We start from the raw sequence: 16,126 nt of genomic DNA, 5'->3' as shown, positions 1-16,126 counted from the left end.
GGCACACAGACTAGGCAAGTTAAAACTTGCCTCTCAACACTGCATTGTAGACATAGATTCAGTCTTCAGCTTTTGGACAAAGAGAAAAATTGGCTGAAAATTGGGGATATCTTCAGCTTCTCATTCTGTGTCCCATGACTTTTCTGTGCAGTGTTGCATCTAGCAGTATTCCAAACCAGGTCAGTCTGAGGTGAAAGTGGATCAGTAATAAATGGTTATTAAGATTGTTGACATTTAAAGTGTTCTGTTGGGGTGTCTAAGCTGATGCACTTTACGAGCCAACAGAACAGTTCACGCTTCCTGCAGTTATTATATCAAGCTGTCTCCATTTTGATTTGCATTCCTTTCATATCACGAAGACTTTCATTGCAACTGTGAGGATGAGAGACTTAATTATACATTGGAATCCAAGTGTTTAAAAAATGACGCAGCAAATTCAAAAATAAAGAAAATTATGTTGCAATTTAAGCAACTGCAGAATTGTACTGTATGCAGAACCATGGAGATATATTGAATGTGTGACTCTGCTCTGAAAATTGACCAAAAATGGTATTATAGCAATCATGTTCATATCTCAGCAATTCCACATGATTTATTTCGGTTTACAAGTAGGAAGAAGATGTTTTTTTAAATTAAGAAAGCTTACCCTAGCTTCCCAAAGCCTTGCTTCCTCAGTGTTGTTAAAATAACCAAAGGATCTGAAGGTCAATGTGTGCTTCAGGAACACATGTAAGCCCACTGTCTTCAACCCTACTCTGATTGACACCTGAAGAACTCAGAGGTCTCATCAAGTTCTGCCAGTCATATTGACAAGACAGTGTGTAACTGAGTGCAAGATTTGATCAGTTGGAGGTTATTGCAGGGCAAGAACTTAAAAATGAGCTGACCTCTTCACAACTCTTATTTTTGGAAGGGTTGTTAAGCTTGGATATTACAAAACTTGGGCATTGCTTTTAAATGAGGTACTTAGATAGGATTTCCTCTGTTGTATTGCTAGATAGAGTTTTGCATTCTTTTAGTTTAGTGAATGTCTTCTATTGGTGAAAGATGGTTTTTTTTAGGTGTGCTATTTGTCTTCTGAAACAGTGATGGTAGTGTTCCAGCACTTGAGTCAATTGATGCTGGAAGAGGGTAACTGAGTAACTTGACAATTTCCTTAGAGGATTATAGGATTTTGTAAGGGTGAGTGCTACTGGTAGAAAAAGCATTTACTGACTTCATGGGATAGGATGCAATTTCTGTCCTTGCTGTTCAGAAAGCCCTAAACTGTTAGTCCCCTTAGTGCTTTTGGCCACACTCAGCCCCATTTGTTTGTATGATTAAAAAATTTTTAATAATCTGTGTAAGTTGTTCTCTCCTTTGCTGTGAAGATATCCCAGATTCTTAGTATTTTGTTCTTAGGCAAAACAGTACTGCTGGTTCCTTAAGAACTGTGAAGAAAAATTCTGCATCATCTTTTGACTATAGCCAGTAAGTGGATTGGGCTGAATAGAACCTATAAATGGTTTTGAAAAATAACTCTGAAGAAAAGGATGAACTCCTACTTCATTTCCTTGCTTTGTTGCCTCATGAAGATATTTGGAATGATAAGTGACAAGAGCCAGAATTTAAACAAAAACATCAAGCTAAATTATATCTCTGGAAGTAGTGGTAGGCATCAGGAAATGACAGAGTGGGTGAGAAGTAGTTGTTAATGCTTGCTGGAGTGGAAGATGAGGAATATCCTATATCTAGATTTTCAACTTTTATTCCTTGCTTCCACAAAAAAATTAGGTGAACCTCTGTAGCTTTTGTAATGGTAGACTTCCAACATTGTTGTTTAAGTTGTCCATCTTAAATACAGGGATTTGTATCACCTAAGACGATTAGGGAATGCAGTGCATTTTATTTGCTAGCAAATAAACAAATTGTTCAACCATGGTGGTTCTGTTGGTGCATGTATGTCATTGCTTATCACAGAATTAATGGTGTGAAGCCCAGTTCATTACATCCATTGACCAGTATCTTGGTGTGACCCCTGTTCTGAAAGCTGGCTGTGTTTCTAGAAGTGGAGATGTAAGAAATTAGGAAGAGCAATGAGGAGCTAGTGCCTTGGTGACCGCATGCATGAACAGAAGTGAGTCTGCAAGGCAGTGGCAGTGTGGGTTTCCTCTAGCAGGGAGGGTGGGAGTGATTCTTGCTGGACACAGAAGGAAGGGGGGGGAAGCAAGGATAAGAGGGACAGTATTGGTTTAGAAACTCCAGGTTGTCTATTTAACTTAGTCTCCATTTAGCACCTGAGTTTTGACATGACCTGCCATCTCAAGTTTGAGATGTAGTCATCTACTTTAAAAACAGGTACAAGTGGATGCTGTGGCCTCTCAGTCTGCTCAGCTCCTGCAGCTGCACACATTAAGATGTCAGTTACAAAAGCCTGAAACACAAAGGCATAACAGGGGACTTAGGTTTTTTTGCTTTGTGAGTTTAATTGAATTAACCTTTTTTTTTTTTTTTTTTTGTCACAAGAGCCATTACTGCAGCTTCCAGCAACATTTTTACTCTTTCAAAATAATGGTGCCTTAAATCATTACAAGTGTTTCCAAATCAGTAGCCTTGTACAACTGCCTCCTTTTGGCAGTATGTTCTAGTCTGGACTGGAATGTTAATGGCAGCCTGAAAACACACCAGTATTGATGTGTCACATAATGTCTTGATTTTCTGTATTGGCAGATTTCCAGTATGAATAGGAACTTTGATTTGATGTTTTTTTAAATGAATGTCATGTCTGACAGCCAACAGGGGAGCAAATCTCTGCTGTATTCCTAGTTTACTGAGTAGGTACCTCCATATGGATGTCTAATGCTCCTAGTACCATGGACATGGAAAAAAAATTGTCTCCTTTGTATATCACATGTTTTGATGAGTTTGTGTGCATGCACTGGTATCTGTGTATTTGTAAATGCACATACCTCTCTATTGCTATTTCACACTTCACAAAATTGTGAAGATATTTACTTTGTTTCCAAAACCCTCCATGGAATTTCTGTAGCCTGCCTCATTAACCTCATCTCTCCCCGTCTGCTTGACTCTGTGACTGTGTGCACTGACTCTACACTTGGGTGAAAAATCCTTCTCTATAGCTCTCGCCATCTGTTCCAGCTTTGTGCATCTGTCAGGCCCCTTCATTCAAAGCTAGGTTCCAAACATGCATATATTCTGTGCCTCACCTGTGCACATGTAATATTCTCTCTTTCTATTTGCATTCGCTATTAAGCTTGTGAACATTCCTCCTGTATGCATACTGAGTGTAATTGACCAAGAGGAAATTATTTCTTTGAGGGACATTAAAGTGTTACAATAACTGGAATGTGTGGTTGGGATAGATCTCATTTACTTAATTTTGAAGTGTATAGAAATCTCTCCCGTGGCACTGTTTTATAAGAGAACTGCTTTTTAAAGGTAGAGTGAAGCTAAAAATATGAACAGTTGCAGATGACTGTTTCATTCCTGGGATTTTTCTAATAATTTTCATAGCACTCATTCCAATGAGTGTGGGAACACTCATCTGCATCAGAATTCTTGTTTAATGTCATTAATAATGTCCTTAAACAGTTGATCATAAACTTTCAGTCCATTGTGAGACAGAATATTTTTCAGCAATACAAAGATAGTATGTTTAATATGGAAGATATTTTGCACTTACCATATGGTGAGTTTTTAATATAATTGAAAGTTCTACTTTGCTCAGACTGTTTTGTTTCTTGCAGTGTTTGCAGCACAAGGCTTTTCACGCTGATAAGCCACTGCCACCAATAGAACAGAATCTTTTAGAAATGCTAGAGATGCCTTGTGTGGTAAGAGAAAGGTGTCAGGCTCCTCTGGAAAGAGTAAAAGCACTTTTCCCCCTGAAGGAAGTTGGCAAGAAAAAAGAAGAGAAGACTGCACAAGACATCTTCAAAGACAAGTACGTTAGAAATGTATTATGGATTTTTTCGAAACTTTTTTTTTACACTTCAGGTTGTTTTTGCTGGATGAATCAGACTCGGAATCTTTTGAACAGAAAATCAATGAGTTACACACTGGAAAAAATGTTGATAGATAGAGAATATTGTGGTGCCACAGAATGTCTGGAGTATCTTGTGAATAGTGGTGCTCATACTGTTGCAGTGCAGGACACAATAGGAACCAGTAAGTTCCTCATGTCTGGGGAGCCTGTACCTACTCATGTAAGTTCCTCATGTCTATATTTGCTGTCACAGAATTACAAAATCCATCAGATTAGAATGGACCCCACTGGAGGCTTCTTGGTCAACCTGTTGCTCAAAACCACCTGTGAGATCTAAGGAGGGATTCATACAGTCTGGCCTTGAAAACCTTCAGGGTTTGTGCATCCTTTCTGGGCAATCTGTTGCATTGCTTCTTGTGTCCTGGTCAGACAGTTTGTCCTAGAGGTGGTTATAAAAGAATTCAAATAACCTAATGGGGGGGGGGGGGGGGGTTCTAATTTAGCTCAGAATAAATGCCATGGCTCTTTAAATTAGCCATAAAGTTGAGCCTTCCTTCTCAGCATGCTTGATTTAGGTAATTGTCTAGCTTTCATTTTGAATATCAAAAAAAAAAAAAGCAGTTTCATTATTATCTGCTGTGCAATTAATGTGGTTTTCTCCAAAAAAAATCAAGCTGTTATAACTCTTCCTGGAACAGCTATTGTTTGAACAGTTTTAAGACAGAGTATTTTTGTTGTTATTGAATATACTGTGTTTAGTTTATTTGTGCTGCAGATAGGAAGAATAAATGCTAAATTGATACTGCAGTTTTACTGTCACCCCAGCCAAATCAATTTGCATAAACAAAATCTGCTTCTGAGATATTAATTTCTTGAAATCTATAATGTAACTAGTGGGTCCCTGACACATTGGAGTGTTCTCAGTTAGCTCCTTCTCTCTTGATTTCGTCATTTTTGGTTCAGTCCTTTCAGCACTAGGAACGGCATCTTGGAGGGGTGTTGAGCTCTTGCTTAGCTCGGTCCTTTCCTCTGGGTTGGGTGGAGCCTTCTCAGCATCTTCTCTTTGGGAAGACATGACCCAGGACTCCTCAATTTGCTGCTTGAGACTAAGGACCACATTCCAGTCTACAGACTGGGAAACACCTGACTTTCTTGTTGTTGTTGCTGATTTTAGTGTATTCCTGTTGCCTTGGTGTGTCTGTAAATTCATACTGATTAAATTCTCTTTTCCTTACTCCATGCCCCAGTTTCTCTGGGTTTATGTACATATGTACATTTGTATGTATATCTTAAAAAGTGGTAGAGCCATTTTAGAAATAAAAGGCAAAAAATTTGGCTCAAACAAGCTAGAGAGAGAATTTAAACAAAATGCAGTGACCCATTACTGTTAGTTGCTTTAAAATATATCTTCCCAAAAGCATCTGACAAGCAAGAAGGAAATCTATTTTGTTTAAAAACTAGTTTCCTTTAGAGGGGTGATAAAAGTAGCTGTAAAAGTAATTTAAATAGATATTGATATTGGGCATTAAAATGATTTTTTTTTCTTAAAAAGTTGTAAAGGAAGTGAAAGAAGACTCAACTAAACAAAGAAGAATGAATGATAGTTAAGATTTTTTAAAAATTGCAGAAAAATGGTATTGCTGTAGTAATGAATGGGACTAGTAGTATTTTATTATTGCTACAACAGCAGTCTTAACTGTGTTTTTCTTCTGTGTTTGGGGAAAAGCTGAGATAATAGAATTTATTCACTGGATAAAGAAAGTGCATCTCTGTAACAGTGATTAAGGAAAATATTCAATAATAGAGGCACTTGCACAGGTTGCCCAGAGAGGTTGGGGGTGCCCCTTCATGGCAGTGTTGAAGGCCAGGCTGGGTGGGGCTTTGGGCAGCCTGGTTTGGTGGGAGGTGTCCCTGCCCATGACAGGGGTGTAGGAAGTGGGTGATCTTTAAGGTTCCTTCCAACCCAAACCATTCTGTGATTCTAAATGCTATGGCTCTATGAGATTCAACTTATTAATACTAAGATGTAGGTTGCACTTAGGTATTTGGAAAAAGTTGTTTAAAAGATGTCTTAACCATTATTTTTGTTTTCTAAAACTGTTTTATATCTCCTGTCATCATATTGACCAGATTCTTCTTTGTTAATTTTTAAGGTCTAATGGGACTAAAGCAGCATAATTGTAGGCATGTTATCTTAATAGAGATTTCAGTATTCATTTGTATCACTTTTGCTTAAGATCTGTGTAGTTTAAAAAAAATTCCAATAATATAGAAAACATTTTACTTTTTCCTTCTTAAGTTGGCTGTGGAGAGGCTGTTATCTCATCCAGCTTTGTAGGATGTGAAAGGCTTCTATATTAATGTAGAAGTGGGTGTGTTAAATTAATCTTGTATTTTATTAATTTTTCTCAAATAGTAATTGCACGTTTTGCAGTTTAAAAATACTGCTAATCAGTGCATATTCTAAATGTCAGATCCTTGGCTGGTATAAATGGCTATGGATTCATTAGTTTCTGCTGTGCTGCACTGATTAATGACAACTGTAGATTTGGTCCTAGGCTGTTAAATGCAGCATCATCATTTATTTTCTCCTTCCTCCAATCCCAAAACATTTTGAATCAGTAAAAATAATGCAGGAAGAAAAAGAAGAAAATTGATTGCCATATACTTTTGGAAGAAAATATTCTAGAAGAGAATTTTGTTGTTCTTTACACCTTTCATTAGACCATGTTAATATACAAGATTTTTTGGTTCCCGTGGAGCTTCTAAACTCTCTGGTGTTGATAAGTATCAGTTTCTCCTTTTACAGAGAGACATACTGGATGTTCAAAACAATCAAGCAACTTGTTCAAGGTTAGCCAGAAAGTCAGCAGAGTTGAGAATGAAGCAAAGGTATCCTATCCTTGTCCTTAGGCATAGCTAAAGTCATCATTTCTCCCAGAGTGATAAGTAAGGTTATGCTGAATGACAGGAGTTGCTGAGGAGAAGGGATTTCATTTTGGTAGTGACAAAATTAAGGACAGAGAAGATTGCTGAAACAAAGTGAGATAGACAGTGATTGTAAAGTAGGGGAGGAGTGTGCTATAGAAAGCAAAAAGGAAGACTCCACAAGTTCTTTCTAATAGTTGATTGCTTCTGTAACGTGCAATGCAGTTTTTGCAATCAGTTGTAATCTTGCACAATGAAAAGTGGCTCCTAGTCCAGGATCTCTGGCTTTGTCCCTACATCATCAAGCAGTTTCTTCTTTTGATAGTAGTAGAATTTTTCAGAAAAACTTGTTACTTTGTTTTGGGATTCCTTGAACACAAATCTTGCCCTTTGGGTTGCTCAGCAGCTTTCAGTCATTCTTAAATAGAAATCAATTCATCTGTGTCAGTAGCCTGACAGCATCTGATTTTCTTCCCCTTTTGTGATTATCTGGATTTTCCTCTGTTGCTGAGATATGCTTTAAAGTGTAGCGTGTTACATGTGAGAATTAAGTTCCTAGTTTGAATGTACACCTTGCTCTATGTTACCTCTAAGGACAAAGTAAGAATGTAGCCCAAAATCACAATTAGCTTTTAAAAATAAAAATAGTCTTTTAAAAGCATTTTGAGATGTAGCTTAAAATGTCCAAAAAGAGTTCTGATCTGCTTAACTGGAGTTTGTTATCAGTTTTTTAACAAATACAAGGTGGAAGTTTACAGAGCTCTCATGTGCTGATGGAGAATAGTGGTCATTAGACTCAAAAGCCATTGTGTAAACAGGTTTGTAGTAGCTGTAAATTCCAAGACATGCTCTAGCAGGTAGTGATTGAACAGTAAATTAATGTCTTACTAAAATGGTAAATTTTCACTGACATTTCATGTTTAGAAAAAAAATCTAGTGAAAATACCAAATGTCATGTTATATACAGTAAATTATCAAGGCTAACTCAACACAGACATTCCAGATAAAGTCTTTGGAGATATTCTGTATTTAGAAAGATGAAGGAGGTCTGTATAAGGAAATTCACACCTGAAATAAGCAGGAATAATCTCATACCTTCAACAAGTGATGCCTTTGCTGTATATGAAGATGAAGTTTGATTTCTGTTTCTACTCTCTGGTTTGTGCAGCCCAAGGGAAAAATAAGGCATGGTTGAGTGTTGATTTTGGAACAGTTATGTAATGAAGTTTAGTTCAGTGTACATTTCATTAATTTATTGACTCCCTAGTTGGTAGGTAGGACCATCATCTTCAAGTGTTTATATTCATTTTTGTCCTTCTCATTTGCAGTGAAGATGAACCCAGCCTTAAGAAACCAAAAATTGAAGATGAGGAAGAGAGCTTTACCCTTATGAAACTTGCTGAAGGCAATATCACCTCTGTAAGCATATTTTTACAAATCTGATTATCAAAGGGGAAGATTAATTCTTTAAGTCTATTGTAGTGAATATACAGAATTCCTGATAAAAGGAGAGTTTCTAGCTGAAACATGACTGAAATACTGTCTACTTGTACATTTGAAACTCTGCTAGAGATTGTGAAGACAACTTTCTCTGCCCTTGGGCATGTGTTAACACAAGTTTCCATCAGTCGTGGATATTTTAGGACAAAATTCTCTCCTGGTGTTTAGAACTCTAAAAGGAAAGCCTGAGGATCTGAAGAAAACAAAATTGGAGCTCAATGGTTGAATTTTGTTCTTGCTGTATTTCATATCTTCTGCAACATAGAAGTTGCCTCTGTGTATTTAATCAAAAGTATTGCTGTGATTTTAGACATTGTTCTCTGCATTAATTGGGGGTGTAAATCAGAAATTTGGCTGCATCTTGCCACTAGATCTAACTTATAATTTTATGGCTTAGATGAAACCTAACTCGCAACTGTGCACCTTCCTTTATTTGATGTTTTCCTATTATAAAAAAATTTTAATATTGAGCTAACTTCTCTTGTTTTCAAATGTGCTGTTCTTTAATTTTGAAAAAAAAGCATTATTGATGCTTATAAAAATATTTGAAGTCTAAAAAAGTGTCAGTGTTCTGCACTTCTAATATAATTTTCTGATATTTCCTGAAAAGTGGCATTGCTAGATCTTAAAGAAATACAGTGAGACCAAGCAAACTTATTGCAAAGTCCATTAATTATTTTGACAGCAAAGCATAAAAAAAAAGTAGGAGAATTATGATTGCTGATGGGAAATTTTAAGCAATGTAGGATTGTTGTGGTTTTTTTTTTCCCCCTCAAGTTAATGCATCCATTTTTCAGTGTTTATTTATATTTGACCTGGTTTTAGTTCCTTTGAAAGATTTCTGCATTTACATGCCCATTTAGAACTTTGGCTTTAAGATGTCAGACTCTGCCAGAAAGCCTAGATGATTTAAGGGCAAGCTTTTAATTTTGAGGTCCTATTGGAGTGGCACACCACTGATTCTGTACCCCTGTGCCTGGGAGCTCACACTCCTTACTAAGCATCTGGTGAGATTAGGGAGGTCTGAGAGGTCTGTGCTACAGAAGATCTCAAAGCTGAACTAGCAGATAATCTGAATTATTGTGCTTCTGTCCTCTCAGCAGCAGAGAAGTGGCCAACTTGTAACAGTGCAGCAGAGTGAGTTCATCTTACTCATGTCATAGCCAGCCTTTGCCAGGAGTACTGTGCATTAACACACTTTATAAGACTTGCATTTTTGAGTCTGAATGCGGAGAGGTACATGGTTTCTGTTTTCATATGAAAATAAAAAGAAATGTAAAGATTCTTGTTGCCTGACAAGAAGAGAGAGATGGTTATTGGAAGACAATTGAATTGGTTTTGTACTTTTTGTAGGTAGGCAGTGTTAACCCAGCAGAAGATTTCCGAATTCTGGTGAGGAAGAAAAATGCTGACTTCAAAGATGGTAAATGACTTTTGTCTATCTTAATTATATTAGTAGCAACTTCAGAGTTCAGTAAATGCAATCCATTTGTCTAAACATAAGTTTCTAGTGCAATGTGAGTTGCTCTGGAATTTACAGGTTAGCTTGTAGTGCTGCTCAGCCAAGGAAGATGTTGTTTGTAATTCCCATGTTAATACTTGCCTTCCCCAATTAAAAGCCTCAGGTAGCTGTGTTTGGGTAAGAAGGCACTAGACAGCTACACTGAGGCACCTGAGCAACCCCTCAGGTGTTTCTAACAGAAGACACCTTGGTATTCCCTGACTGCCTCATTCAGAATGAGCCTCAGCTTCTCATTCCCAGGGTCTTTCTGGCCTGAAGTGGAGAGCTGTTGGGTGTGCAGAGTGTGAGAAACCTGCCTCATGTTGCATGAACAAAAAAGAGACTCTCATGCCTGGGACTTAAATCTTCACTTGCAAAGGTCATTTCTTACTGCTTGTGAGTGAAAGAAAGCACAGGTGAATTCAGAGTGGAGTAAGCAGGTAGTATTTGTAATCTGAAAGTTGAGAGAAGGCTCTGTGTGCACTGACTCTTCTCAGAGATGAAGAACACCACAGGGCACCGGTCAAACATTGTCTTGCATGGCCTAAGTCTGAAATACCTTGAAATTATCATTGGTTGTATGGTATTTCCCTCCTGGAGTTGCAGTGCAGAGATATATGTAATCCAAAGGTGTCTTAAGAAGAATGCACAAGATGGACGGGGTCCTGTATCTCATAAAGGGTGATTTGAAGGTTGTGGCAGGGTATAAACTTGATCTGCCAAATAGCCATTAATGTCACATTCCATTTTTCAAAGAAAGATTTGCAGAGGTGCTTAAGAGAGGTACTGGGTATTTCAACAAGACCTTTGGTCCTTTTGGATGTAGTTTCAGGAGTGTGTTTATCAGTATATTGAGTTGTGATACAGCCTGTTAAAGCCTGCGTAGCTATTTCTCTCCAAAATTTCCAGACCTGTAAGCTATCTAGCTAGCTTTTTTGCATGTATTTTTCATTAGACCCAGAAGAAATTATTTATTAAAAAAAATATTTGGAGTTGTGTTCTTGAATCTTAGCTCTATTAATATGCAGTAAAAAAAGCATTGTACAATACATTAGAATACAGAAACTGTGGAACAGTTGACTACTTTGTTACAGTGATAAATTTCATGTAGGAAAGCTTTAAGGCAGAAATAACTATAGTGATTATCCTTGAAGATGGTTTAACTAGAAAAAGTGCTTAAATATGTCCACTTGGTAGCTGTGCTGGAGATAACTGCAGTACATGGTTGGAAAGTTCTGAAATTGTGAGCAATTTGCTTTTATTCTTTGTGATCTGCTCTGTAATGATAAGGTGTAGTTAAACAGAATGTAGTGCAGTCACCCATTTACAGGAGAGATAGAAGCCACTATAAATAAAAACATACTTTGCATATTATCTTTTTCTTTTGGGTAATCCTTTTTGTGCTTCAGAGCCTTTTAGGTGGCTTAACAAATTGAACATTGCAGGCATGTTTTTAATGGCTTGCTATATTGCACTTTGGTTATGTAAATAGTAAATTCTGCCTTAAAACTATTCAGTGGTTCTAAGGGTTTTTTTGGTATAATTTTGTCATTTAATGATGAATTTTTTTCCCTCTGCTAGAACATAAGACATAAAATTTCTTTGCAGAAAAGGATAATCTGTGGGATTCAAATACTTATTTGTAAAAAGGGTAGCATTTTATGTGTCAGGATGCAGACAGGAGAACTGCTAAGTTGCATTCTGTTTTTCTTTCTTGTATTAAAAAATATCTGCTACAGTCTTCCTAACTGAATAGGGCTTACATTCACCTTTTAAAATAACAGCAGTCCTTTCATTGGGAGGAGAAAGACCTTTCAACTGTTTGATTTGAGGTGGGTTGTTTTTTAGTAGATAGAGAAGTTGTAGCAGTAGGAAGAGTTGTACTTTAAATAGTGACGCTACAGTTGCTTTTTAATTCAGCTGCAGGTTAATGGCACACCCACACCAAAATTATAAAGGTAGCAGTACCAGAGGATGGCAAGGTGATTATTTTTCTTTTTCTTCTGAAACAGCTTGTAGGAAGTCCTGATGGTATATTTATCACTAAAAATAGGTACCAGTATATTTCCTGCAGTGCCCTCGCTGGGATGCATTAATCAGGGTTTGCACCTTTCATAGCAGAAGTCTTAAGTGGAAGCTAGTCCATGTCTGATGCTGTGTGACATCTTTGCCACTAATGCCTAAATAATATCTGCAGAAAATCAAAGATTTTCAGATTGGTAAGGGTCTTAGAGATAGGTTTTCTGGACTGGCAGCTCAATTACTGAAACAATAATCAACTTTGGATTTACCTGAAAACTGTGTCCTTTATTAGTAGGGAGCTGCTTAAGTGAGATTGGTGAGATTTGTTTGATGGTTTCAGCTTACTGGTTAATGCTGATGCTCATGTAACTAGAATTGTGTTCCCCTCTAGACATCCTTTCTTATTTGCATTCATGGCCAGAGAGATGTCATGTTATGCAGGTCTTATTTTGAGCAAGTCACAAGTGTAGAGTCATCACAAAGAGATGTCCCCTGATAACAGCTTCTGACGTTTTTGTCAATGACTGCACATAAAATAGATTAGTTTACCTGAGTAGAATCTAATTATTGCTCCCAAGTGTGTACAATGAGTTTCTCATTGCTGTGGCTTTAGAGAAGGCTTCAGAAAATGCAGTCAGTGCTTGCTGTCTTTGTAATGCCAAAGGAGTAGCCATGTACTGCCAGTTCATCCTCCTGTTTGGAGGTTTCCATCCGTGTCTGCATCTCTGGAGAGCAGATCATGTCTGATGTGTTCTGTTATATTTTCATAGGCTTCTGTATAAGATAGAATCAGGGGAGTAGAAAAAGGTATTGACACATGCACAGTATTTTCTTTGATTTGTAAATTTTCTGTGTGAGTTTATAGGCCACATTTCATTGCATCTTAGAGTACTCCTGTCTGAGAACATGATGTTGAAAAAGTTTTTTTTTATTTACTTATTTTTCAGCTGGGAGAGAAATCTGCATGTCCAGAGACAAATTGCACTAAGCTCTCATTTCTATATTTATAGTAAATTAGTTAATATTTTTTCCTAGGCATTTCTAGAAAAACATAGCTGAAAGAATCAGTAACTGAATGTGAAAAAGGATGATATTTCATTGCAAGATTTTCTGTAGAGATAAGTATAGTTAATTACCTTTCTGGAGCTAAGATAGTTTTTTAAAAAGCTAATACTTCATTTAATTCTTTGTTGGCATGTTTTTGCAGTTTGTCTGCATTTTTATCTTACAGAATGTTTTTGTATATTTCAGAGATTATTCATGCTCTACTGCTAGGCAGGCCAAATGCAATGACTGGTTTGATGAAAATGATTCAGTCATTAGAAAGGCTTTTGCAAACCAAATACTTGAGTATATAGAATCACTTTGAAGTTTTCTGTATATCTGCTTCACAGAGAAGATGAAGCCAGGTTTGTCTTTGAAGAGCATAGTGATTGGGTGAGAGTCAAAGCTCTGAGTTGCAACAAACAGAATTTGAATTAGATGTTATGGAGAAAAAGATAATAAAGATCACAATGATGGGGCTCACATAGAAAAAGGGCCCATGAGAATTGGAGACTCTCCCTCTTTGGAGCCACACGGAACTCAAGTCTGCGGAGCACTGAGGCACCTGTTCCACCGTGCACCCTGTTTTTAGCAGGGATTTGGGTCATATGGCCTTCAGACATCCAGCCTCAATCATTCTGACTCATACTCAGAGGACATTTAGAGACACCATTTCAAAACTGAACAGCACCTCATAGGGTACTGGATTAGTTCAACAGCCAACAGCTCTTGGTCTTAAAATTCTTATTTCTTGGCTTAAAGATGAAGGAGGTCCTTAAAAATTAGTACAGTTTTCAGTTCAGAATTTCTTTCTTCTTTTCAGTTCTAGAAAGATGGTACAGAGCAGTATTTTAAAATGAATTATCAGGTGATTTAACTGATTTGTCAGTGAATCACACTTTAAGCACTGTCCGTGAATACAAATCATTACCACCGGCAGCGTGTAAATCAGAATATTAACAACAGGAGCCTTTTGTATAAGGGAAGAAATTTTTTTTAACCTGAATTTTTTTTTTTGGGGGGGGAATGCCCAAGAAATCAAGCTTGGACTGTAATAATAAACAATTTTGGCTACTATTATTGTGTAATCTGATTGGTATAGTAATCAAGACCAAGAGCTGAACTGAACAAACATGAAAATATAACTGCACTTCTGTACTGTAGCTGTTCAGAGATAACAAGTGAATATAATTGTTCATGGCATATTTCACAGAAAATGACAGCACTAGTGAATGTATTTTGGAGTAGCAAATGTATCTGAATGCCAGAGCGGAAGGGATTAAATTCTGCTAGAAATAAAAGATCTTCTATTCTGGGATTTTTTTTCCCCTTGCAGTTCTCTAACCCTTAATAACTGTATTTGTTATCTAACCAGTCAGGTACAGTAGAAAGAGGGAAGAAGAGATTAAAATTTCTTGGGATGTTCTGTAGAATGTGGTGGTTATTAGGAGTGCTGGAAATTCCAGTTAATGCAAAACGTAGAAGTCTGTTGTTTGTTCACTTCCTTAAATGTGTGTGGAGTGAGGGAAGTTGGGAGAGAAGAAAAAAGTTGCAATTGCACTTTTTTGTGAATGGGTGATTGGGCTGTCAGTTTGTAACTCAAGGGCCTACTACTCATAACATCAATGCCTGAGATTTGTCTGGGACACATCAGAGTTAATGCATATCACAGCTTAGTTAAAAAGCCATCTTTATGCAGAACATGCTTTGCTCCAAAAACAGGGACATCTATTTTTTGCTGCATCCAGACCCAAAGATTCAGACTAATGAAAAGGCAGCAGGAAATCAACGAAGTTCTCAGATTAGAAGTCTAAAGGAACAGCAACCACTTCAAGAATTTCCTGCTATAATCCTTATCTTCAGTCTTTAGTATTACTTTTGGCCCCCTGAAATAATTTGGTAGTCTAATCAGAACATAGGAATTTTTGTCTCTTAGTTTCACCCATCATTGGCCTATCATTTAAGGGAAACCCAATGGATAGAACCAACTTTTTAGCCAAGATACTTCAGGTTGTTAAGGAATGTGACTTTAAATAGTGTTGCTATGTAACCTGTTTGCTGCCTATATTATGGACTCTCAGTGCCTGGTAAAAGATTGCAGGTTTCCTTTGGTTCCTTACAACAGGTTTCAAAAGGAGGCATCTCATAGTCAGTAGCAAGAAAGTCTTTTCTTCTGGTGGCTGCCAGGGCAATCAAATGGAAAGGGATTTAAAAAAATTTAAATGCAAAAGAAGTAGTAGAGTGTCTGATAATTTCAAAGAGTATGCTGGAATCTTTCTGACAATAAAGACTTTTATTGCACCCTTATAGTGCCTGAGGTTTTAATTTAACACATCAATGAGAAGGCAGTGTTTAAAAACAACCACCACCACCACTGAAAACACCAGCAGGACTTGCTTTTATTAGTGCAATTCATAAGAAATTAGAACATTTAATGAGAAAATCATTAACCATGAAAAAAATGGACTGACTTAACTTGGGAAGCTTAAGTAGTTAGACTTCAATTTAGTTTGTCAGCTACTGGTGAAATAAATAGAGAGTGAGCTGATTACCTCTGGCACAGTAGGCACTTTAGCACACTTTCTTGTGCTGTAGCTGCTGTTGGGCAGAACCATTATCTGCCTCCTTTTCTAGAAACTGTCAAAACCTAGTGGAAGAATATCAAAAATGCCTTGTTTCAAACTATGCAGAGATATTGTCCTTCAGATTCAGTTCAGTTAGGCATTTTATAGAAAATTATATAACAGCTGGTGCTATGCAAACTTGCTAGAGCAGAGAGGAGCATGGTACTTAAACAATGTCTCCTTCATAGTGTGCTTACTTCTTGTTTCTTCCACCACTCTGGCAGGTGATTTTCTTTGTTGATGCTTCCATAGCTGAGATTCTTGAAGTGATGTCTATCCCATAACATCTGGAGCTGGGAAGGGCCATAGATCAGGGGAAAGGTTCTGCTAATCCACTGGCTGGTCTTTAACAGTACAAGAACAGGGACAGGCAGATGCTGAAAAGCTTTCTGCTTTGGTCAGAAAGCTTTCCTGAATCTTCTTCCTCAGTGGCAACAACACCGGTAATCTCCCTTGATAGACATCCTCTTTTAAGGATTCTGAGAATTTGTTCATTTTTTCACTTGTTAAAACTTAACCCTT

General features: G+C 37.3%; 1 protein-coding gene across 1 annotated transcript in view; it reads left to right on the top strand.

Annotated features, from left to right (window-relative positions):
• Window positions 1-16,126, top strand: part of XRCC5 (X-ray repair cross complementing 5) — a 49,716-nt gene that overhangs the window by 22,746 nt on the left and 10,844 nt on the right. Inside the window, exons 14-16 of the mRNA XM_036386997.1 lie at window positions 3,747-3,943; window positions 8,242-8,332; window positions 9,767-9,836. Coding sequence (XP_036242890.1) covers window positions 3,747-3,943; window positions 8,242-8,332; window positions 9,767-9,836 — 358 coding nt within the window. The remainder of the gene's footprint in view (window positions 1-3,746; window positions 3,944-8,241; window positions 8,333-9,766; window positions 9,837-16,126) is intronic.

The sequence above is a fragment of the Molothrus ater genome, chromosome 7 (genome assembly GCF_012460135.2).
Source record: "Molothrus ater isolate BHLD 08-10-18 breed brown headed cowbird chromosome 7, BPBGC_Mater_1.1, whole genome shotgun sequence".
Taxonomy (NCBI): domain Eukaryota; kingdom Metazoa; phylum Chordata; class Aves; order Passeriformes; family Icteridae; genus Molothrus; species Molothrus ater.
This window is presented reverse-complemented; position numbering and strand designations above follow the sequence as displayed.